Genomic DNA, 23172 nt, shown 5'->3' on the forward strand with positions numbered 1-23172 from the left:
AATCTAAGTGCTTTCCAGCCCCTTCAGTGGTACAGAAGACAGTGGATTTGGATCCAGGTATCAGGAGTCCCCGTCTGGCAAAACATAAAAGCTTTTAACCTTTGAAGTCTGCTAGATTGCTCTCTAATGCCTCAGGATTTGTTGGTACTGAGTCACTGGGAGACTTGGTCTGAAACACGCTGGAAAAGTTCACAGCTCCAGACTGACCTGACCCTAAGGACTCAGGGGGTCCATCTGTAAGCACTACATAAAATTTCACTTTAAGGTCAAGTTCAAATACAGAAGATTCCAGCATTGTGAGAAATGACTTGAAAGAGTTTAGAGGAGTAATGGGATGTACAGACTTAGCTAAAAGACTCCCAGCACCTTTAAAGGCGGGAGAATATCAGGATGTGGCAACTGAATGGGCAAATACTGCAGCAGTCTCAGATGCTCAGGAACTTTCCCATCCAGTATCACTACGGAAAAGTTAGCAGTGACACCACAGCACACCAGCTTGGAGTGCTCCATGAGAGATCATCTACGTGGGCAGAAAGTCTCAAGGTGTTTCAAACCTTGGTTCAAGTTCCCAAGCTAATATAGCAAAGGCAAAGGGAAGGGAAGAAGCTGAAAGGTGTGGAGGACAAAAGGCATGAATAAGGATACAAACACAAGACAAAAATACTGAGCACTGCCTCACTTCTGTATGCTAAAGAAGACTCAGAACCTATTGTGCTGGAGTTTTTCTCTTCTTGCCAGCCTTGCATAAGCCAAAATTGAAACTAGAAGCTATCTTTTGCAATGCAGTTTTCCCCCTGATCCTACCCCATTACTGGTGTCGGCCATGGGTAGCTAATATTATCAAGAAACTAAGCACTAGAATGAAGCTTGGAGTAAAGACCAGGCAAGAAAAGCTTAGGGAGGTTGGGTAGCCACTGGATACTTGGACAGCTTAACATGATTCTTTAGGTACATCGGGGATTAAAGGAAAATAAGGGAAAATGTGACCCTCTCCAGAAGGAAATGGGAGACCTGATCACCTGGCACATGCAGAAGGCTGAGGTACTCAATGACTTTTTTGCCTCAGTCTTCACCAGGAAGAGCTCCAGCCACACTGCCCAAGTCGCAGGAGGCAAAGGCAGAGAGTGGGAAAATGAAGAACTACACGCTGTAGGAGAAGATCAGGTTCAAGATCATCTACGAAACCTGAAGATGCACAAGTCCATGGGACCAGTGGGTCCTGAGGGAACTGCTGTATGTGGTTGCCAAGAAATTATCCATCACATTTGAGATGAAATGCAACACCCATTTTTAAAAAAGGAATAAAGGAAGACCCAGGTCACTACAGGACAGTCAGTATCACTTCGGTGCCTGGCAAGGAGCAGATCCTCCTGGAAACAATGCTAAGGCAAATGAACAATAAGGAGGTGATTGGTGACAGCCAACATGGCTTTGATGGATGGACCACTCAGTGGATAAGGAATTGGCTGGATGGTTGTACACAGAGAGTTGTGGTCAATGGTGCAATGTCCAAGACGGGACTGGTGACAAGTGGTGTCCCTTCGGGGGCAGACCCTGTTCAGCATTTTTGTCGGTGACACAGACAGTGGGATCGAGCACCCTTAGCAAGTCTGCCGATGACACCGAGCTGTGTGGTGCGATTGACACACTGGAGGAAAGGGATGGGATCCAGAGTGACCTGGACATGCTTGAGAGGTGGGACTGTGCAAACCCAACCAAGTTCAACAAGGTCAAGTGCTAGGTCCTGCACTGGGTAAGGGCAATCCCAAGCACAAACAGGCTGAGGGAGAATGGACTGAGAGCAGATGTGACAAGGACTTGGGGGTGCTGGCTGAAAAGATGCTCAACATGACCTGGCAGTGTATGCTTGCAGCCCAACACAGAAAGCCAATTGAGTGTTTGCCTGTATCAAAAGGAGCATTGTCAACAGGTTGCACAAGAGATCTTTTAGGTCCCTTCCAACCCAAACCATTCTGTAATTTTATGGCGACTTTATGTTTGACCTGATCAGGAAGAAAAAGCCTTAAAAAACAAGAGGAGAAGCGCAGGGTGGCAAGGGGAAAGGAACAGCCAAGGAGGTTTGTCGTCTACACACATGGCCAGTATTAGGTGAAAACACAGAACGTGAGGCTGCATACTTCACTCTTCATTATGGTTCAGGCTGTCACCTCATGTTACATCATCTTACTCAACATACAAAATTCCTCACTGGGTAACTGTTCCCAAAGTGCTTGATTTCTCCTTCTATCAACTTTTGCTACAACAGTAGCTTCCATAAGGGCAAAAGTGGATGTTTATGATTACGCTTTCAAATGCCAAAGTTCCCCAAGAATCAAAATTGACTGACTTTTACCTGACAAGTATGCTATTATAAAATCTTTTGCAGCGAGAAAAAAATCTATGGTTAGACAAAAATATATATAAATAGCAGTTGGCTTGGCACCATAATCATAAATATAAAAAACCTTTGGGGACCTCTTTTATGTGCTGAACATTTCATTCAGTCCTGAGGTACAGTGACTCCCTAAACCTTTACTGAGCTGAGCTCTGCTTTTGAGGCTCTGATTTTCTGTTGCCATGACACTGTTAATGTCTGAATTGCTTTTTTTAACCATTCTTCTCCTTTTTTCAATCTCTTGCAGAGGCATTTTGAAATAGTGGGCATGAGCTGATCTTGTGGAACAGCCTGTGTGTCCTCAGAAATAACAGAAGAGTATTTGTTTTTACAAGCTGAATGGCTGATACAGTTGTGATGGATGGACGATTACAATCCTGATGGATGATAGCTTTTTAACTGAAGAAACCACAATGAGCATAGATGACCTAGCAGAGATGATTTTGGTTTTGCAGTGGGAGGGAGGGGGGTATTTCATCTGCTGGGTTTTTAACACAGTGACATTCAGGAAGAATGTATTAAATAAGCAAAAATTACTTGTTCTTTTATGCTTAGCTGGGCTTCCAGAGTGAACCGAGTATAAAGAATAACATTAAATTGCCTGTCAGTGGCTATATTAACATGCTTGTTTCCTGGATCCAACTGAGAATGGGGAAATCTCTGTCAAGTCCAAGTTTTGCAGAACAGCATTGCTTCCTTAGGAAGCCCTTTTTGCAGATGTACTTCTTTAATGGGATAATACCTTCCAATTGCCTGGCTTCTTAATAATACAGCAGCGTTTAATGCTCAGAGGTTTAAAGAGTATGTTTTCAGTTGTTCTGAAGAATAGGTCAGCTTAGCTCACCTTCCCTGGGCTTCGACTCTTCCCCTCTGATCAGCCTACCTGGACGTGCACATCCTGCAGCACGTCTCCTTTGAGACTTGCACAGCAGCAAACTCTCTGTTACCACCTGTAACTGCAACTATATCATCACCAGCATGGGTGAGGAGATAGAGCACAGCCTGTCTCTGCTGCTTTCTTCAGGGGCAGATTTCAAGAGCCTTTCGATCACAATCCCTCAGTGATTCATCTGAGGTCACCTGCTGTCAGCTCCTCCTAGCAAACACATCCAGTACTAGCTGTAGTCCCTGTCCCAACACGAGCCTAAACCAGGCTCCAAGGGTATTTTGATACTGGTATTTTCACCTTTGGATTGTGTCTTCTGATTACCAAGGCTGGAGAAGCAGAAGATGTTTCGCAAGTGTCAAAATTTTAAAAAAGCATCAAGCTTGACAGAATGAACAGCATGTTCTCAAAAGGCACCATCAGGATCGTAGGTGAAACTTTAGCAGTCTTCACAACAGAGGTACCACTGTCTTTTCTGCAGTGATGTAATTCCCATTCAATGAGAAGAAGAATGGGTCCACAAGTGTAAGGTCTTTCGAGGACATAAGAGCGCAAAGCACTACTTAAAGCTTAATAACCCCATAATGGTGTTGAGTAACTCCTTGCTTCATAAGTACAGCTTTTGTAATTATATCTGAAACAAATAATACCCTTAGAATGCACTGATGGTGACATCTGAGTATTTCCAGGAACCTACACTATAAAAATGTCTGCCCACCACTGAAGTGAACAGAGATCAACATTTCAGATAACAAACAAATGCCTTTGATTTTTTCTTCATGCCAAGAAACACTGATACTGTCTCTGTCTCCTGGGCATTCTTCAGTGTGCCTCATTAGGATGTTATGAAGTGTTGCTCTATTTGTTCTGTTGTAAAATAGCAAAACAAGCCTTGGGGCCAGAATGACTTCAGCCCAGCTGGATGTGCTCAGGCTGAGGACCTGCCCTCAGCATGGGGATGTTTGTGCCTGGTGTGGCAGAAGAAGAGTGAGAGATCATCCACAGGCAGCTTCTCACTGTTTCCTTCCAACAGCTCAGCTAATAAAGGTCCTAACCTATGGCAGCTGCTCTCTTGAATGTAGAGGAGCTTGGAAAGACCCATTCTTCCGTGTTAACACACGGCTGCAGGATTTCAAAGGTTTTGGTTTTTAAGATAGAGATGGAGGCAAAAGCAGACAGAGAGAACTTCTAGAAACTGTAGTTTTTCCCAAATTGGAGCTCTTAAGTTAACAGATAGCTGAGGACAGCCCCCTGGCAATATCATAGGGACTCTGTAGTCTTACTGTGCTTTTGCACTCTATGAATACCAACAAAATGTGTTTGGTTCTCTCTTTCTTTTTTTTTTTTTTTCCTAATAAACACTTGCAAAGAGTGTGCAAGAGGTCTGAGGTTAAAACCAACCTGCATGGGAGAGCTTTCTACAGGTCACTTTGCAGTGCAGTGGTAGTCAAACCTCCTAAAGAGTCTCTTAATAAGTCAAAGCAGCTATCTGATCTGCACAAACAAGATGAGCAGTTGTACGCACATATTCACTCATAATAACATACAGAATCAGCCCACACCTCTTTTGCTATTGCACGTGCCATGTTAATGGGTAATGTCTAATCCTGCCCTTTGCTAATCCAGTCATGTTTGCTTAACCACATTAGCCCAGTTGCTCCCAAGATCTTTCCCTCTATAATGAATAATCTTCAAGTGGCCAAGGCCCATTTCCGTTTTCAGAGATTTGAGTGTCAGCCACAAACTTAGCTGCAGATTGCTCTCGAGATCTACCAAATATGGACTTTTGAAAATGGAATCCTTTCAGAAAGGTCAGAAGTGACTGGGATTGCAGAATCTTTACTAGCCTAGAAGCTTACTCTGAGTTGCCATGCTTTGCTCTAAGTGACCCCTGACTTTGGACAGACCTTTGACAGTGTCTTTTAATCCCAGGTTTTTAGACATCATGATGAGATGTTGCCATGTGAACTCACACCAGCTTTAGGTACAAATCAAAGTGGCACGTAACTCCTGGCTTTGAACACTTGAAGAGCTCGTCCTGCATAATATAGTTAATACAAAACTTTACTGTGATGGAGTAAATTAGAGTGGTGTGAAATAGGATTGTAGTTACAACATCTAATTAGGAAACACTGTGAATTATACGCTTTTTATAATATAGAGGCTGGTTATAAATAGGACAGCTGGATAGACCAATGGAAAGTTGCTTCTTGGAATATGGTGATGCAAAAGAGTATCAAGGGGTCAGCTCTTCCACCAGAAACCAGAGCATTTTACAGTCTTCCTGCTGCAAACTCTAGATGGCTGTTTCCCAGGACAGCAAAGATTTGTTTCTCTACTTCCACAAGCAAGAATTAAGTCTTTCATTTTATGTTTTCTTCTTGGCACAGATTAAGGAGTGGTTGACAACATTTTTAAAGCTTTTGGTTGATGATGAGCTAGTTTCACTATGAGAGATCACAGAATCACAGACTGGTTTGGGTTGGAAGCAACCTTAAAGCTCATTCAGTTCCAACCCCAGGCTACAGGCAGGGACACCTTCCACTAGACCAGGTTGTTCCAAGCCCTGTCCAACCTGGCCTTGAACACTGCCAGGGATGGGACAGCCACAGCTCCTCTGGGCAACCTGTGCAAGGGCCTCAGCACCCTCACAGGGAAGAACTTCTGCCTAATGTCCAATGTAAATTGTCCCTCTGTCAGTTTAAATCCATTTCCCCTTGTCCTATTCCTACATGCCCTTGTAAAAAGTCCCTCTTCAGCTTTCTTGTAAGCCCCCTTTAGGCACTGGAATAGCTTTATGTATTGGAAGAATACTTAATCATCTCCCAGCCTGCATCACCTACACCTAGCAGATAAAGTTGCTGATACAGAGGGTTCCTGGCCCAGATGCTCTGTTCATAATGGACATGGCTCTATCACCTGCTTGAGGACTTTCCTTCTGGAGCACACGGAGATGGTACAAACAGGAGTGAGATTTAGCATAGCCTGCAAACAGATCTCCCCTCCTCCATGGAAGGCATGGACAAAGGACATGAAAGGACGTAGGAATGGCTTTGCTAAGACAGCTATCTCAGGGCCTGGCTGGCTTCAGCATCCTTGGACTGGTGTGTGAAGAAGGCAGGATGGCTCCTTTGGAGATGATGGCAATGTGCAGACCCAGAGGAGCTGTCGTCTTCCCCGCTGGCACTGCTGTCTTTTGCTCCTGAATGAATGCCTGGAGAGTCGCTGTGCTCCCATCACATTACTGGGAGACTCTCCGACATGGTCTGACATTTAATAAACTGCTTTGGTTTTAATTTTGTTTCTTACTCGCCAATTAAAAGTGCCCTGTTGCCATGGCAACAGGAGGACATCAGTAACAGCATGGGAAGAGCAGGGTTGTGTTACCACAGGAACTGAGGTGTCAGTCTGTGCAAAGTGGCTCTGTCAGTCTGTCTGTCAGTGCCAGCAGGCCTACAGGGCTTTTCTGTTTTGACTTGGTATGAGAGAGCGAACACACACAGGCAGGACTGCCAAGGTCTCTTTCCCTACATTTTGCCTTAGGGGGTGGAAAATTAACTCCAGATAAATAGTCTTGGGCAGTGTATACAGAACGAGAGGCTTCTGCCCATGCTTTCAATGGGGTATTGACCAGGGGGGTGTGCTCAGGGGCACTGGCAGTGAGCACAGGGGTATCACTGTCTCTCCACAGAGGGGCACTGCGGCATTTTGAAGTCCAGGGATGAAGGCTTGGTGGCAAGGATGGTCCACATAAGCCATCTGCCCTCTTGGGTTGCTCTCTGACATGTGTGTTGTATCTGCAGGGGCAGAGCCTGCTCTTGGAGGCAAGCCACTCCCCACGATAATGGATGGGACAGCTTTAGCCTTGTTATTTCATCCTGTCCTAGTCAAAATCTCAACTTGTGGACAAATTGAATAGCTATTCACAGAGCTAGGAGAGCACATGCAGTTCTGACCTTTAGAACAACCTTTTACAGTTATGGAGATGCTACTTTTATCACCCACTACTTGCTATCCTATTTGGCATTCAGCTAGAACCTACTGCACCTTTCTTTTCTGTAAGAGCTGGAAACAGCCATCAGAAGCTTTGCTGGTGGTCATGCACACGAAATTGGATATCTCTTTGCATATCAAGTGCTTAATTTCTGACTGCTCATAGCATACGCCCATCCAGATTTATGTGCTGGGCAATGCTTCAGATGGACTGTGTGTTTTGTGTGTGCACCAAGGTGCTGGCAGTTCAGCTAGTTGTCTCACAGAATATCCTGGTATCTGGTACAAGCTGACTGTTACAGTAACCCACACCAGAGGCCCAGGACTGAGCGTCTCTGGCTTTGAAAGAATTTAATCTTTCAGAGCTAACACCTTTCCCATGAGCATTAATGGTCACTTTCCATAAGCAGCCTCCCCTTCCAGGGCAACTGAGAGGAAACATAAATGAAGCTGGGATCTCCCTGTGGTGTGCCTGAACTCACGCTGCCTTCTGCAGTGGGTGCTTGAGTGAAGCTCACCCAAATCCTTCCCCTTGCCTTAGAAGGAAGCACCAATACCTCCCCTAGCTTCTGGCCCAATGGAGAGGATCTATCTGGTTCAGGGATGAAGAAACAGAGCAAAGTTTATTGTGAGGCTCTGGCACAGGTTTCCCAGAGAAGCTGTGGCTGCCCCATCCCTGGCAGTGTTCAAGGCCAGGCTGGATGGGGCTTGGAGCAATCTGCTCTAGTGGAAGATGTCCCTGCCTGTGGCAGGGGGTTGGAACTGGATGAGCTTTAAGTTCCCTTCCAACCCAAACCTGTCTGGGATTCTGTGATTCTAAGTCAGCATTGCCCCTGCCCACCTGAGAAGATCTCACTCTTTAGGCTGTGGTTGATTACCTCTTAAACAGCCAGGTTCAGTGCTGGTGAGTGGGATAGGAACAAACAATTCACTGGAAACTGTCCTAGCACTATTAAACCTCCTTTGCACTGTTGAGTGCATCAATCTGACCAATAACTCCTGCTCTGAACTAGCAGCTGCTTAACCAGTATGAAAGGAAATCTGATTTTATTTGCCTCAAGAAACTTGCTGGACTTCCTGATCCCAGGCAATACCCTACAGCTTCACAGGGAAAAGGGCTTATGGCCACACAGTGTGCTGGTGCTGCCTAATGAATGTAATAGGGTTTGTGAGAGTGCTACAGGAACATCTGTTTACATCTGAAATTTAATTCACAGAAAGTTGGTGCTTTGTGGTGGACTTGGCTCCCAAGCTCAGTTCTCTTCCCCAAGGGTCATGGAAGACTTGTTAGCACTGGTGATCTCCTGGAGGATTTCAAGGCAAGTTAGAAGTGATAGTGTGGACTGATAGGCTTCACCTCCCCATCAGCCCTCGCTGTTCATCTGCTTCCCATTCTTCCCTTGTGAAGTTGACGGCAAAGGAGAAGGGGATATGGTGCAACAGCCTGTCCACTACCTCCACCCTTTGTGCTCTTGGATCAGCCCAGAGAAATTAAGCTGAAAATGCATGATGACATGCAGCATGACCCCAGAACTGAGATCTCACCTGCCCAGGACTGTAGGGGACAGATGATTAGCAGTAGAAAGGCAGTTCAGAGCTGCCTGTGTGGGTTACTGTAAGTAGGTCTCTCCTGATCATTTCTTCTTTTTCCAACTAAATGTATGAGCTGATCATGCTTTCTGATTTGAAATGTGGTGGACATGGCTTTCTTCTTGGCCTTGCCATGCAGTGGTGCCCTAGGAAGGACCACTGGAGGTGTCTGCATGCTGGGTTGTGGCTGCAGGCTGTGGAGGGACATCAAGTGCAACAACTACGTGAGCAAGGCCAGGGTTTGCACCCTACATCTCCTTCAGGAATGGGAAGATGGGGGCCGAAAAAGGGGTATCAGCTCAAGAGGTGGCTTTAAAGCTGATTCAGTATGATAAAATGTCTCTGTGCACAGCCCATGCCTGAAATAAGCAGAGATGCAGTTTGGGTCCAGCTGCTCTTGGTTTCTGAAATTTCATGGTTTGAGAGCCTTGATGCTGAAATTGCTTGGTCTTCATGCTGGGGGACAGGTTTCCACCTCCTGGTACACAATTTATGGTTGGGATTATTTTATGCATGTACATTTTTTGCTTGGATCACCAACAAGGAATAGAAGATGCTCGTCATTTAGTCCACAATGACATAAAGAGCAGCTGAGTCAAAGGCTCAGCCCTGCAGAGCCTTGTGTGCTGCTACACATTGTCCTAGAGCCTTCCTTGATGTTTTGTTCTTCGAGAGAAAGTTGAGGAAAGAAGGATTTTTGCCTACTCACTCATCACAAGACCATCCCTAACTTGGCTCATGATCCACTGTAATGATGAATATGGTCTTTTCAGCCTTGGTACTTCTTTGGCTCTGGAGTAAATTAAACCACCAAGCCTGCAATAGTGGCAGGCCCACACAAACCACAGACAGCAGATTTAACCCTATGCAATTTGCTGGGTGAAGGATATCACTAGTAGAAGCAAGCATGGGAGGACACATGCTAAGAGAAGCAGAACTTGAACTCGCTATGAGAAAGCTGTGCACCTTGGGAGAGGTTGTCTGCAATGCGCATTGAGGGAATCTGTAGTGGAGCAAGTCTGTTTAAAGTAAGGGACTTGCACAAGGACAGCACAAATGTCACCAGTCTGAAACCTTCGCATGCCTTATAAATGCAGCAGCAGAACTTGGCAAGAGAAAAGCTTTTGAAAGCTTATAGTGTCAATAACAGTAATTAAAGAGAATAAAAGCTGGAAGTAAAACGGTTTAGGGACCTTTGATGAAGGTGCTGGTGAGGTGGTGAGGAAAATCTAGCCTAAAATTCCCGTGTTTGGCATCCACAGAAATGTCACAGTGCGCCTCCAGATAGGCTGTGTTGCCAAACGAGCCCTGCATAAAAGAAAAGAAAGTACACAAATGTGATGACATGTAGAAGGAAGGATGGAGATGAGATCTGATTCTCACTTGGAAGAAACTAATTTGTAACTTTACAGAACTCAGACTCACTGGATGGTTACACTACTGGGATCTCTTTCTTCTCAGAAAAATCTTCCTTTTTCTCTGGAAGACTGTCTTGCTCCTGTTCTGCTCTCAGCCTAATTAAAAAGTAACTGGTTGTATTCAACACATGACCCAACAGCCTAGATAGCTGAGTGATCATTTGTAATGTATGTCCAGCAGGTAAGATTGGATTAGTAAACCCCCTTCTCATTAAGGAGCAAACATCTGAAGGACTGTTTCAGAATTCAGAAAGATGGGTCCATAAGCAAATTACAACCACATAGCTAATTGGAGTATGTTACTGTGGGACTGTTCCTGTGTGTCACTTGATTCTCCACTCTCATGATTTCAGTGTGTATCAAGAGTAATTCCCCTCTAATCAATGGAGTTAATCTAGTCTTAAACCAACCTACAGGAAAATGAGGACTTAATTACAAACAGACAACCTAGGGGAGTTGGTTCTTATCAAGGGGGAACTACGTAGCAACAATCATGCCATCAACACAGATATAATATGCAGCAAACCAGAAACCCGTACAGCCCTGGAAAATTAAGCACACAGCAGAAAGAAAGGAGGGAATTTGTTCAAAGCCTGTGGGTGAGGTTTTCCTTGGCTCCTGAGTGGGTTTTGACACTTGGGAGGGACGCGTTGTGCTGCCTGAAGCGATTCAGGGGCGACATGCTGTGGATGTGGGTCTCTGGGGAAGGATGGTTTCCTGTGGCCCCCAGCAACTATCTAACAAAACCCCTAAACCTGACCCAGGCTGATTCACATGTCCTGTGCTTTCTTCCCTGCACATTTTCTCTCTCTGCCTCTGACCACAAGGCTAAACATTGCTACTGTGCAAACTGATACTGTTTTACAGTGTCTCTTGAGGCTGTGTTTCTAATCTTCATCTGGAGTTTGATTCTTTCCTTCCTTTGAATGAAACGGCTGACCTGCCACCATGGCAATCCTGGCCTGGGTCAGCAGCATCACTGGTCTCCTCCTGCTCTGCATGAAGCTGGTCCCTGCTGCATGGCTAGACATCCTCCTGCCCCATTCCACTGGTGAGGCTGAGGTCAAAGCAGTATTTGTAGTTGTTAAATGAGCTCCCACATGGCATCTTTAATCAGTTATTACAAATGTACACAGTACTGATTAATAAAACCTCAGTAAAATCTGGATATGGGTAATAAAGTCTTCACATGTGGCAGATTTTCTGCCATCCCCACGATTGATGCAGTATGAGGGACATAGAGGTTTTGGAATCCTGCTGTGCCTCTACCTAGAGGAAGGCACGTGTCCCCACAGTGGCTGCAAGAGCTCCCTGCCTGGCTGACACTTTAAGAAGCAGTTGCTTGCTTTGGAGGGACAGGTTTCCCCTTAGGAGGAGGAGGATGGTGTGGGGCTTGAGTGCAGCCTCAGCATTTCCATTTCGTCAAGGGCTCTGTCTCCTTGCCTCACCACCTCAGCAGAATTCTCTTGGAAGGATGGGACTTCAAGCCACAGGCCACAAAATGACTCCCCTGCTCCTGTCTGTGTGAATTTCAGTGTGTTAAGGGAGCAGGCTGTCAGCAAGGCCTCGGCATGCCAGCCCTGCACAGAGCTGGAGCACCTGCGTTCATCCTGCCCTCACAGACCAGCTGCTTTTGCAAGGACACCTGATGTCAGGGGGGAGGAATTGCTCTGCAATCTGTGGCCAGAGCAGACCACTGCAGAAGAATATTTATCCTAAGTTTATTAGCACCTGGTGTAAGCAAGGATCGTGTTCCCCATCCCCCCTCTCCCGTGTGCCCAGGCATAACTCTCCTTCCTCCCTGCTTCCCTCCCTCCCAAGCTGTTCCAAGCCTGTGCTCTTGCTGTTTGGGAGCAAAGACTGCTCACCGTCATCCCTGAATAAACATCAAATGACAGACCCAGGGAGGTGGTCCCATCCCAAGACATTTGTTTTACGCTTTTTTTGTGAGCTACACACTGGAGATGTGTTTAAGGACAGGAATGCCCTGTACAAATGTTTTCATTTTACATTTGGAGACATGCACATAATACGGACATCATCAACAGCATTTGGAAAACAAGTATTTTAAATGGCACTCCTAAAACTCGGGACTAAGCAGCATGACTCAGCAGCACTTCCCAACACTTAATAACTGACATGTATCTGAGATGGGCTGTGTAGCTTGTAGTTATCTGCAATTGCTGCTGGGAGAGCTGACTTGCAATCATACCTGAAGACGGCACCCTGCCTGTATCAGGCTGTACCCAGATGAAACCTGATCTTCAGAATCAAATGTGGTGGTGACCTTCTGGAAGGCTTTTGGTGTCTGATCACCTACATGGTCAGAAACATGTATAAGCATCTGTGAAGCCTTGGCCATGGCAAGTGTTTAACCTCAGTGCCTCAGTTGCACACTACATCCAACAACTACATGTATTTTTTGTCCCCGCTTCAATCCCTTCAATCCCTTTCTGGACAGAAAGGCACTAGAGAAGGACAAACAGTACCTGACTGTGTTGATCAACATCTGCGCAATGCCACTGCTATCTGCTCTGCAGGGAGCGTCTGTGCTGGGCCCATCAAATGGGCTGAAATTTGCCTTGGCCAGGCTGTGGTGTTCTCTGTGAAGGAGCAGATAGTGGTATGGAGCGGTCCCTCACCTGACCTGCATGCCACCCTGGATCCAGGAGCTGCCAGGAAGCCCATTTGTGGGCGGAAGGAGGTTTTCATCTTCTCAGGGCTCTGTTCCAGCTGTGCTCTTCTGCCAAGTATCTTTGAACACCTCAACTTTTGTGTTGTACCATTCTGATGCTTTCCAGGGGCTCCAAGAGCAGCCAACTTCCACTGGTATCTTGTGGGAATGAAAGCAGCACTCCACCCCTCATTAATTCACCACTAATGCCACAGTCCCGTGGCTGCTTTGCTCTCCCTTCTTTGCCCATTGTTTCCCTGTCACACCACCTCCCTGGCAGCCCTAACTGGGGTTGTATTTGAATAACAAATCTCAGAGGAGAAGGCAGGCAGCCCTTCTTCCCAGGGAACAGAGTTGGTGGGATTTTTTTTCTTCTTTTCAAACTAAAAATACTCCCTGCATCACTCAAAAAATCAGTATCAAATACATAAAGCTCATGGAGGAAAAATACACCCCTCTTTCAGTGAAAAGAGAGAGCCTGCAAGGAAGGAACAGGAAGGACTAAGGTGCCTGCAGCACAGGGTCTGCATTTTCACAGGTGAGCAAGGATGCTGGACAGTTTGGGGTGAGGTAGGGATCCCTGGCAGGACTAGTGTTGCTCATACTGAGAAATCAAGCCTGAAATGGCATCTGGAAGCAGAAAAAGGAAAGAAAGAAAGAAAAAAAAAAAAGCAGCTCTAAAGATGGATCTGCACCTGAAGAGGATCTGCTTTGCACCAGCCAGGGAACAAACACCGTCAGGAGGATTCATCCGATGAGCATTTCTCCTGGAGACTAGCTGAAGGGGAAGGCAATACCTGCAACTTGAAAGCCATCTTTTGGATATTTCCTGTTTTTACTGATTGTCCCATACACAAATGTCCTCAGACTTTTCTTATCCCTCCACGCTTCTAATGCCCGAAGGGCTGGCCGGCCGTTCAAGAGCGGGTTGTCCTGATCTCTCCTGATGACATGGAGGTAAAGAGTGAAAGCTCTAAAAGCCTGAGCCAGTTTGGGCCTGAAATCCCCTTCCTGGCACCAGTGACTGCTGCCTGGTCCCCTTACTGTGCCTCCCTGGGAAGACTCAGGAACCATCTTCTTTAAAGCCCTCTTTGGGTAGTGAAAGATGTGATTAGATTCAACCTGTAGCCTGGAATTCCAGCAAGATGATCATGGTCTCTTTCTTATTAATGATCCCCTGAGACACCTCTTTCCCTTCTCTTAGTTTGAAAGAAAATTAAAGAGCTTATTTTAATTGATGGCATCTGTTCTGGTCAGTGGTTTCACAGGACAGATAGCTACAGACCTAATTTCAGAGTTGGGAAAGTGACATGGATGGCAAATGTCACCAATCTACAGTGCCTAGCTGACGGCAAGTGCTCACCAAAGAAACAGATCCTAGTGGCATTTTAGGGTGTGATGGCATCATCTGGCTTACTTAGAAATGATGCTGAAGTGCATAATTTTTCCTAGAAACGTGTTTCTTAGAAACAGGCTTCTGACTGTGCAGAGGAACTGGAGGACCAGGAGAACAATCCCACCCTGTCCCCAACTGCTGCCCATTCACCACCAGCCTATGCTGTCTGGGAGAACCCAAAGACCAGACAGACCAACGGTTTACTTTTGCGTGAGGATTAAAGTGTTGCCATGCCAACACTATAGATTCTGATCTATTCTGCTTCCTGATTAGAAGCAGGACCAATGTGAAAAACATCATGCTGGCACATCAGCCGCTTGGCAAGGTAGCACCTTCCCAGCAGCCTTCCACACGCCACATGTTTCCAACTAGGTACATGCCTGCCGCCCACAGTCTCTGCCTCCTTTCGGCTCCGTTTCACACAGCCTTTCTTCACTCTTTCTGAGTTTGGACTAAAACTGTGTAATATTGGGCCAGCCTGGGGAAGTTTGGGGTTTTAGAGCTCTGTCAGTGATTGACAGCCTGCTAGAAGAAAGGTGAGCTGATACTGCTCCTGCGTGTAGCTGTGTCTGTGGAATTAAGTTCCTTGCCTGCTATTACATTTTCTAGGCTATATGGAGTCCCCATCCCTCCCCTTTTACTCAGAGCCAATATGATCTCCCTCCCTCATGAACACAGGATTTCCTCCTGCTCACAATCACTGTGACACGCTTGAAGAAGGCTGGGATTCTGACTACTGTTCATCATCACTACTGCTGCCCTATAAATAGCTGTGATGCCGGAGCTAAGATCACATTTTAGCCTTCAATGAATTGCCAGTTTTCTGTTTCAGATACCCAGGTTGGAAAGGAGACTGACAAATTTAGTCTAAATAAAACTCTACATGAACACTTGGCAACCTCCAACCTGCTTATTTATTCGGATGACTCTTCCAGGCCAAATCCTCATGGTAAGAGCAAGCCATGTTCTGTTTATAGCCATGACACAAGCTTATTTTGTCTCTCTTCTAAATGCTACCCTTATTAGTAGCATGACTACAGTGAACCAGACACTGGTTCTGGGGTGATCTTTTTTGCTTCATGAAGATCATCCCATGCTACTGACTTAAATGACTATGACTTCAGCTTTGCAGGAGAGCAAAGCCGAGCCTGCTGTTGTTGTTGCGGTAAAGCAAGGATCTCCAGGGTCTTGCCACAGGTCTCAGCTGACTTGGCTGGGATCTCTGGTGATGATGAGTGAGTTTGACTCTCCCTAAGCAGGAGAGCAAAGCCATGGAAGTAGACGACTTCAGGCTCTTCTAGCTGGCACAAAGGCCTATGGTAAACCATCTCCACACTCTGCTATTACTTTATTGCAATCATTTATTGGAGAGATTTTGTATTTTCAGGGGCTCAAAGGATGTCTAAAGGGGGAAAGTGCATTAGCGGGATGTGCAAGGCACAGCTTTTGGTTAGAGAGATCCCACAATTGCCACAGGGGGGCTTGCAGGTCACGCACTATGACTGCAGGCAGAGCTTATTCTAGGCTATACCTTGTTCTCCGCTGTCTCCCTCTTTCTCCTGCACCCTCACTTTACAGCAATGATTTCCAACACATTGGCCATCTTAGGTAGCAATAAGCCTTTCTTGATTGAGCCAAGCATCTCCCCAGCAACAAGGCAGGCTGTGAAAACAAGAAGTGCTTTCCTTTCTGGTTTCCCACCTCTCAAGAAATGCCGTGCCTTTTATCTTTCTCTACCACTCAAAACCATGAATGATGGTATCTGGAATGCACCTCGTGGGGGAGCAAAGAGACATGAGGGCGTGTGAGAAAGGTGGCACTGGTCTTAATGAAAAAGACTAACAGAACTTTACACCTTAGTGAAGGGCAGGCTGAAATATTTGTCCAGTGCTGTTACAGTGATGAAGCCAGCAGACCCAGTATAACAGGAATAGTTACATGCAGGCTTCAGCTGCAGCTGGACATCCAGACAAATGCTGACACCAGGTAAAACTGGGGTGGCTAATGCCTCCTTATTCCATTTTCCATTTCCTCTCACTCTGTCCTGCTCCTCCACAAAGCAGCCCTAAGTTATGCTTCACTATGGTCCTATTGCTTACCACAGCAGTCAAGCAAGGGTTGGCAGTATTCTCACTGCAGCAGCAGAAACCCAAGAATCCCACATTCACCCTCAGACCACCCCATTAGGTACCAGTCAGCGAGCTGGGACTTCCTACCACCATGGTGGTGCCTAATTAACCTCGCTTGCCCTCCCCAAAGTTATACAGCTTTTGGCATCTCTCAGAGAGGAGACAGCTTGGCTAAATAGACAGAAGTGAGGAGACCACTCTGGGGAGAACTTACTGCAGCCTTTCAGTACTTAAAAGGGAACTAGAGGAAGAGGGAGAAAGACTTTTTAGCAGGGCCTGTTGTGACAGAATGAAAGGTGATGGTTTTAAACTAAGAGAGGGAGATTCAGGCTGGCTGTGAGGAGGAAATTGTTTACAGTGAAGGTGGCAAGACATTGGCCCAGGTTGTCCAGAGAGGTGGTGGATGCCCCACCCCTGGCGATATTCAAGGCCAGGCTGGATGTGGTTCTGGGAAACCTGATCTGGTTGAAGGTGCTCCTGCTTATTGCGGGGGGTTGGAACTAGGTGAGCTTTGAAGGTCCCCTCCAACCCAGACAGTTCTATGGTCCTGTCTTGAGCTGACAAGTAGGAAAAGCCAGGCACAGAGGAGCAGCCCTTACAGAAGAGAGCTTTCTCCTACACACTGCTCCCTTCCAGTGATCAGAAGGCAGCAGGTGACAGTGCTGTGTCCCTGGTTCTGCCACCACCAAGCAGGAGCAAGACGAAGAGGGCAGCTCCTAAAATTACGTTTGGCATGTGCAGAAGGAATGGGCTGGAAGCTCTGGATTTCTGCATGTACCTTCCTCTTCAGAAGCAGGTTAGATGCAGCTCCAGTGTATGTGGCTCCTTTTGCCAGCTGCCTCAGGGGGTTGTTCAATTACACTAAACTGATTTATTTTTTCATATCACTAGCCAATATTTAAAATGTTCAGGTACATATCCACTTAGCTCCCAGTTCTGGAATTACACACTATATACAGCATAGGGTAACCACAGACACATTTTGCCTGAAAGAAAAAAAATTGCTACAAATTTTTTTTAATGCTTCAGCAGCTTTTTAGCTTTCTCTTTCATAGCTGAAGCAGAGACATTTCCAGACTCCTGCTAGGAAAACAGTTCAATGTGAAAGTCACTGCCTGCCACCTCCAGCCACTGAGTGCTGGACCTGTGACCCTGCCACCTCAGGCACTTGTATCTGAGCCACATGACTGATACCGGGATTCTCTGCTGAGTGACTTCTGAACAATTTCAGCCTTTTTCTGTCTGGTTTATTCTAACATCTACAGCAGTTTCCATACCAGCCTGCAGTGGGATCACAGGCACTGCATTTCCAAGCAGTTCCTGAGGTCAGCATTGACCCACCAAGGAAGAAACTTTACGCTGCTTCTGTCTGGGATTTCTAAAGCCAGACTATGGAACAAGCTCTTCAAATGGAGAGATGAAAATACATCACTTCCCTGCCCTCCTTGCTTGATCAGATCCAAACACTTGTGTCAGCTTCTGGATTCCTGGCTTTAAATCTCCATTTCCCATTTAGTCCACCTGGGTGCAGTGAAAGGGAATCAGTGAGGAGATTGCTTCATTAATACATTTGCACTTTAGAGAACTGTTTAATCCAGAGGCTGTATGTTATGGCCTGACTCTCCTGCTGTTAATCTGATTATAAAGGTAAAGACTAAGCAGAGGCCTACAGGCCAAATAGAGGGTTTTGTGTAGCCAGGCAAGACTAAGCCTCTGCCCCTCTTCCTCCATGTACCCTCTTGCTCTCGGCTAGTGGGTGATCTAGCCCTTGGGCAGTGATGGCCCTGGAGATGAGGAACACACATGAATGCTGCTCCTCCTGTAGCCAGCTTCTGTCTCCTCACTGACTGCTTCTTTTTTGCCTGCCCTCTTGCAACATGTAAAGGATTTGTGACTTAGCACTTTTACATCTTTTCTGGAGCTCCAGACTGACCTTTTGGGTTATGCATGGTGGTAACGTGTCATATGCTCCTGATTCTCTGTGCTGAAGGATACAAAACGAGGACCTACGTGCTGCCCTCAGGCCATGAACCTTGAGCCAGGCACAACTGCAAGAAAACCTGTTCCCCTGAACCAAGGAGCACATATAAAGTGAAAACCTACACGCAGACTGTTTTGTTCTTAACTTGGGGACAGGTTCTTACCAGCAAAGAGGTCAGCAAGACCTGGAACATATGTTTTTTGTGATTTATTTTGACGTATTAGCTCATATTTCCTACACTGATCTCACTTTGACTGACAAAAGCTAAGTGGGTTAATCTGGACTCTTCTGGTCATTTGCTTTTATTAGACTGGAGGTATAATTATGGGCAGGAACAAAATGAGAACAGTGAGAGAGGATATAGTTATTTTACCTCAATAACAAAAGCACAAATAATCTCATTCACATTTATTAAGTAGAGGAGGGGCTTTTTTTTCTCTGAATCATGTCAAGGTGCCATTTGGAAGGGGTACAGGGGAAGATGCATCTCCCATGAAGTCAGGGTAGGGGAAGCTGTAATAGATAGGTGGTCATTGAGGAAATTCTGTCCTTTCCTGCTGCTGAACCAGGCTGAGCAGCTGCAGCCCTGGGTCCCCTTCCCTAGCTCTCTTCTCTTGGGGGCTTAAGTGATGAGTAGGGGAAAATCCCCCACTAAAAGATTTGCATTGGAAACCCATGGCTGAGGAATGACTTTTAAAACAGAAAAGCTTTGCTTGAAAAGGGATGAACCATGCAGCGTAATACTCAACAAATCGCCTGTGTAATGGCCTCTCTTTAGAGCAGCTGTGCATTAATAACAAAAGTGGGGGAGCAGAAGCCTTGTGCTTCTTTATAAGATTAAAATAAATACTTTTTCATACTAATACCAGCAACTTTCTGTGGAGGCTGACTAAGAGAAAGGAGCAAGTGGAAGACCACAGCCTACAAGATTTGGTTTCTTTCCCCTTTATCTACTGCTACATGAAGGAACACTACTCCCATCTATGAAAGGAGAAGATACTCTGAATTTGCCCTCCCAGACTGTTGTTTGGTTCATAATGTTTTGTTGCAGGCTTGTCAACACAATACCCTTGTAAGACAGGAGTAATTCCTCTAGGACTTTGCATCTTAGAGAAACTATGGTGGGGAGAACTTGATTTGATTTGCTTTATACTTTGCAAAGCGCAACTCAGGATCTCTGCTGCCAAAAGCATAAACTGAAACAAGAACGGTTCACACTAGACATAAGGAGAAACCTTTTCATCACGACGACAGCAAAGCAGTGGTCCAGGCTGCTAAAGAGGCTGTGCAGTTCCCAAAATCAGAGGATTTCCAACCTGATAGGATAAAGCCCTGAGCAACCTGGTTTGACTCAGAGCTGACCTTGCTTCAGCAGGCGTTTGGGCGAGACACATCTCAAGCTCCTTTCCATCCTGAGTTATCGTATGATCCTAAGAACACCTGGGACGCTGCCCACAGCAGTATCAATGGACACAACGTTTTGCATAGCTTAGGACTCCATCTCTTATTCCTGGCAGACCTGTTAACAGGTCTCCCCCTCCGTACCCTGTACTTTGCCAGCCCTGGCACTAAAGCAGTGCTGAGCTTCTCTGCTCAAACTAGGACTTCAGCTATTTAAGAAAAAAGAAATTTTACATTTTAAAGCTGTCTGCCACAGACGGTTTATCAGACATGGAGAATGATTTGTTTCTGTTTTCCTGGGCACAGGTTTTTAGCTGAGACAAGATACTTTGCCTTGCTGAGAGCTGAGTCACCGAGTAATCAACAGATTAATGTATTCTGTTTGAAAGCCATCACTATTAGTTCTCGGCAAGCTCACAAGAACTCCATTATGGTATCATCTCTACATCTGAGATGGAAACGTCTCCAGGATTTGGAGCTCCTGTGGGAAAAATCGCTGCACGCAAAGAAATCAAAATACCCCTTTGCAACTGAGAGGAATAACGTACCTCTTCATACAGTAACACCACAGCAGGATTTTGGTGTTCTTTCTAGTGAATGCTTTCATTATCAACCCTTAGATAACGAGTTTGGGGTATGTCATACATCTGTCATTTGACAGCTACCTAAAAATAGTCATGACTAACTCAGTGGCATACAGGACTTTGCCTTTACCAGGTCTTTAATCTGAAATTATTTTGTTTCCAGTGAAACCAAGTAGTTTTACTTTCTCTGGGATGGCAGCATGCAAAAAGGGTGGTCTTGACTTCTCTAGAGCCCTGACTTTCTCTGTGTGATCTTGGTCTGAGCCAGAAATGCGAAAAGGAAAGGCAGAGGCTGGCAGGGGCACCTCACAGAGGAGCCACTGTTTAAAAATAGGATGCTGGTTAAAGTAACAACAGAGTGGCAACTGTAAAAGGACAGACTCGCCTAGGTGTGTGGCATGAGAAGGCTGCCAGACATCACAGTTATTCTGATAAGATACATGCTAATGCTGCTGCCTGCCATCCACACAAACCTCACTGAAGTAATACATCCCCTTGTTTGCAAGTGAAATTGCTGTTGAGGGTATGTAAGAGCCAGTCCAGCCCTCACAGAAGTCAAGTTAATCCTGAAAGCTTCCCTGCATGGGCAGGCTGGTGGAGGGAATTTGAACAGCAGCAAGACTTCTCCTGAGACACCTCTCCTTGCAGCCTGTGCATCTAGCACATTCTTCCTGTTTCCCCACATCTGTCAGTATCCCTTTCTAGGCTGTCCCTAAGTAACGGAATTGTTTTGTACTGGCATGGCTAGTGCGAGAGAACGAGAGATTGTGGCTGTTGTGACACAGAGGTCCCCAGGGCTACGCTTCCTGGGATAAGCATACAAATGGCATGTCATATATAATTGTTCCTGTGCCTCAGTTGGTTGCAATAGGCATACAACAATGATGTAGATATTCCCCCCTCTCTCCTCTTCTCTCCAGGTATTCAGATTGTGCAAACACCTGTTTGTGCTCTGAAGCCTCCAGGTGCTCAGCTCTCTGTACCCAAGCAGAGGTGATTTTAACTTACCCGTCGCTCCTTATCCCCGTATTCGATGCCCAAGGTATCCATGGCACGTACAATCGCTGCCAGTGACTGTATAGTGTTGCTGTAGACCACTGGCTTGTACTGCTTCACATCTTCTCCCGAAAAGCCATCCTCATGGATGATCCTGAAGAAAATGCAAAGGACAAAAACCTCTTGAGAATGTAATTTCAATAGGGGAGGCATTTCAAAGAGAGCTGTGCTCTTTTAAAGAGCACATCTGCCAGCTCGATTCACTTAATTTAGTCAGCATTTCTTTTTAAACCTTTCTGGTTGTTCACCAGTTGTGTGTCTGAGCCCAGTGCATAGAATTAACACCCCTTTTGCTCTCTCTCAAGGAGGTTTTGTGCAGGGTCGGTACATATGGTACCTCCCTCGCAGGCAAACTGCAAATGCCAGATCCCAGAGAGCCTCATGTTCACATGGAGTGGGGTTGCCCGAGTAATTGAAAGGCACCTGGTGTGCCTTACAAAAGGAACTACAGTTAAAATACCCTTGAAAGCATGGGATACAAAGGCATGGATATGAGAAGTTACTTAGCTGTGTAGCACTTAAAAGGTATTTACAACCCTTCACGTCTCCTACCTCCTTCCCTTTCCTTTAAGAACTGTGCTGAGAGTTTTGCTGCCTCAAAGCATGTTATGTTATCCCCTCTCTAAGTGAGGTGGGAATGAGATCCACATCCTGGTGAGAATGAGACCACATCCTATCAGCTCCTCACACTGGAGCGATAGCTCTGTTAGTCTCTATTAAACTCTGCAAATGGAATGATGGAGTGAGTTCCTGCAATCCTTTGCTCAGGTCACAAGACTGACCCTATAATTTCCTCAACTCTAAGTAACACAAAAACTAAGCAGAACTAAGCCTGGTGTGTCTAGAAGACAGCTTAGATTTGCAGAGCTAATTGTGCTTGACAATAATTCTTCTCAGTAAAGACATAAGTTATGATCCTGTCTCTTAAATATCAGCAGAAAGGATGATCTGCTTCACCAAAATGAAGTCCTTGCTTGCTCATCCTCAGATCTCACTGGACAAGAGAGAGTCCTTCAGTAACAGATCTGGTCACCGGTAAAACCTCTCATCCTGTCTATAACATGGAGTTCTGCTTCCTTTTTTTCTAAATCAGATGCACATGAAACAAGATCCTGACCAGTGCCTGCACTCCCCTGGGGAGAGCCAGCACTAGCAGGAATCACAGTGAGCTTGTAATAGATACAGTGCTGGGATGCTGCTGAAGAATGGGGCTGGATGCCAGTCCTGTGTTGTTAGCAGATGACTACATGAAGAACATAGCTGATAGAAACATGCTGACAAAGACACAGATTTACTTGCCCTGTCGCACAGCTCACGAAAGGTTTTCTAACACAAGTGGCCAACTGTCTGCTCCTCCCACAACAACCTTTGCTCACACATCATCGAACACTGAGCTCCCTGGAGGAGCTGCTCCAACACCCTCCGAGTCCTGGAAATATATATGACTACAAATAAAGACAGCTCACGACAGGCTGTAGTTCAAATTAACTGGTGTCCAGGAAAATTTTAAGCTACTAATCCTAGGAGCTCAGCAGAGCCCCCTGCTCAGGTACCCAGCTCCAGGAAGGAGGAATGGTGCTGTGAACAGCACAAAGGGCTGCTGCTTTGTCTCAACTAGGCTGAGAGGAGCAGGGCTGGGGAAAAATCTTTCTGACTTAGTAGAAGACTT

At 45.9% G+C, this 23172-nt stretch overlaps 1 protein-coding gene across 2 annotated transcripts in view; it reads right to left on the reverse strand.

Moving 5' to 3' along the window:
* Nucleotides 1-23172, reverse strand: part of GNAO1 (G protein subunit alpha o1) — a 146504-nt gene that overhangs the window by 74335 nt on the left and 48997 nt on the right. For both annotated transcript variants that reach the window (XM_061375833.1, XM_061375832.1), the window contains exon 3: nucleotides 21456-21597. In XM_061375833.1, coding sequence (XP_061231817.1) covers nucleotides 21456-21597 — 142 coding nt within the window. The remainder of the gene's footprint in view (nucleotides 1-21455; nucleotides 21598-23172) is intronic.

The sequence above is a fragment of the Neopsephotus bourkii genome, unplaced genomic scaffold (assembly GCF_033783945.1).
Source record: "Neopsephotus bourkii isolate Nb327-2 ecotype Australia unplaced genomic scaffold, CSIRO-AGI_Nbou_v1 NB_1678, whole genome shotgun sequence".
NCBI lineage: Eukaryota > Metazoa > Chordata > Aves > Psittaciformes > Psittacidae > Neopsephotus > Neopsephotus bourkii.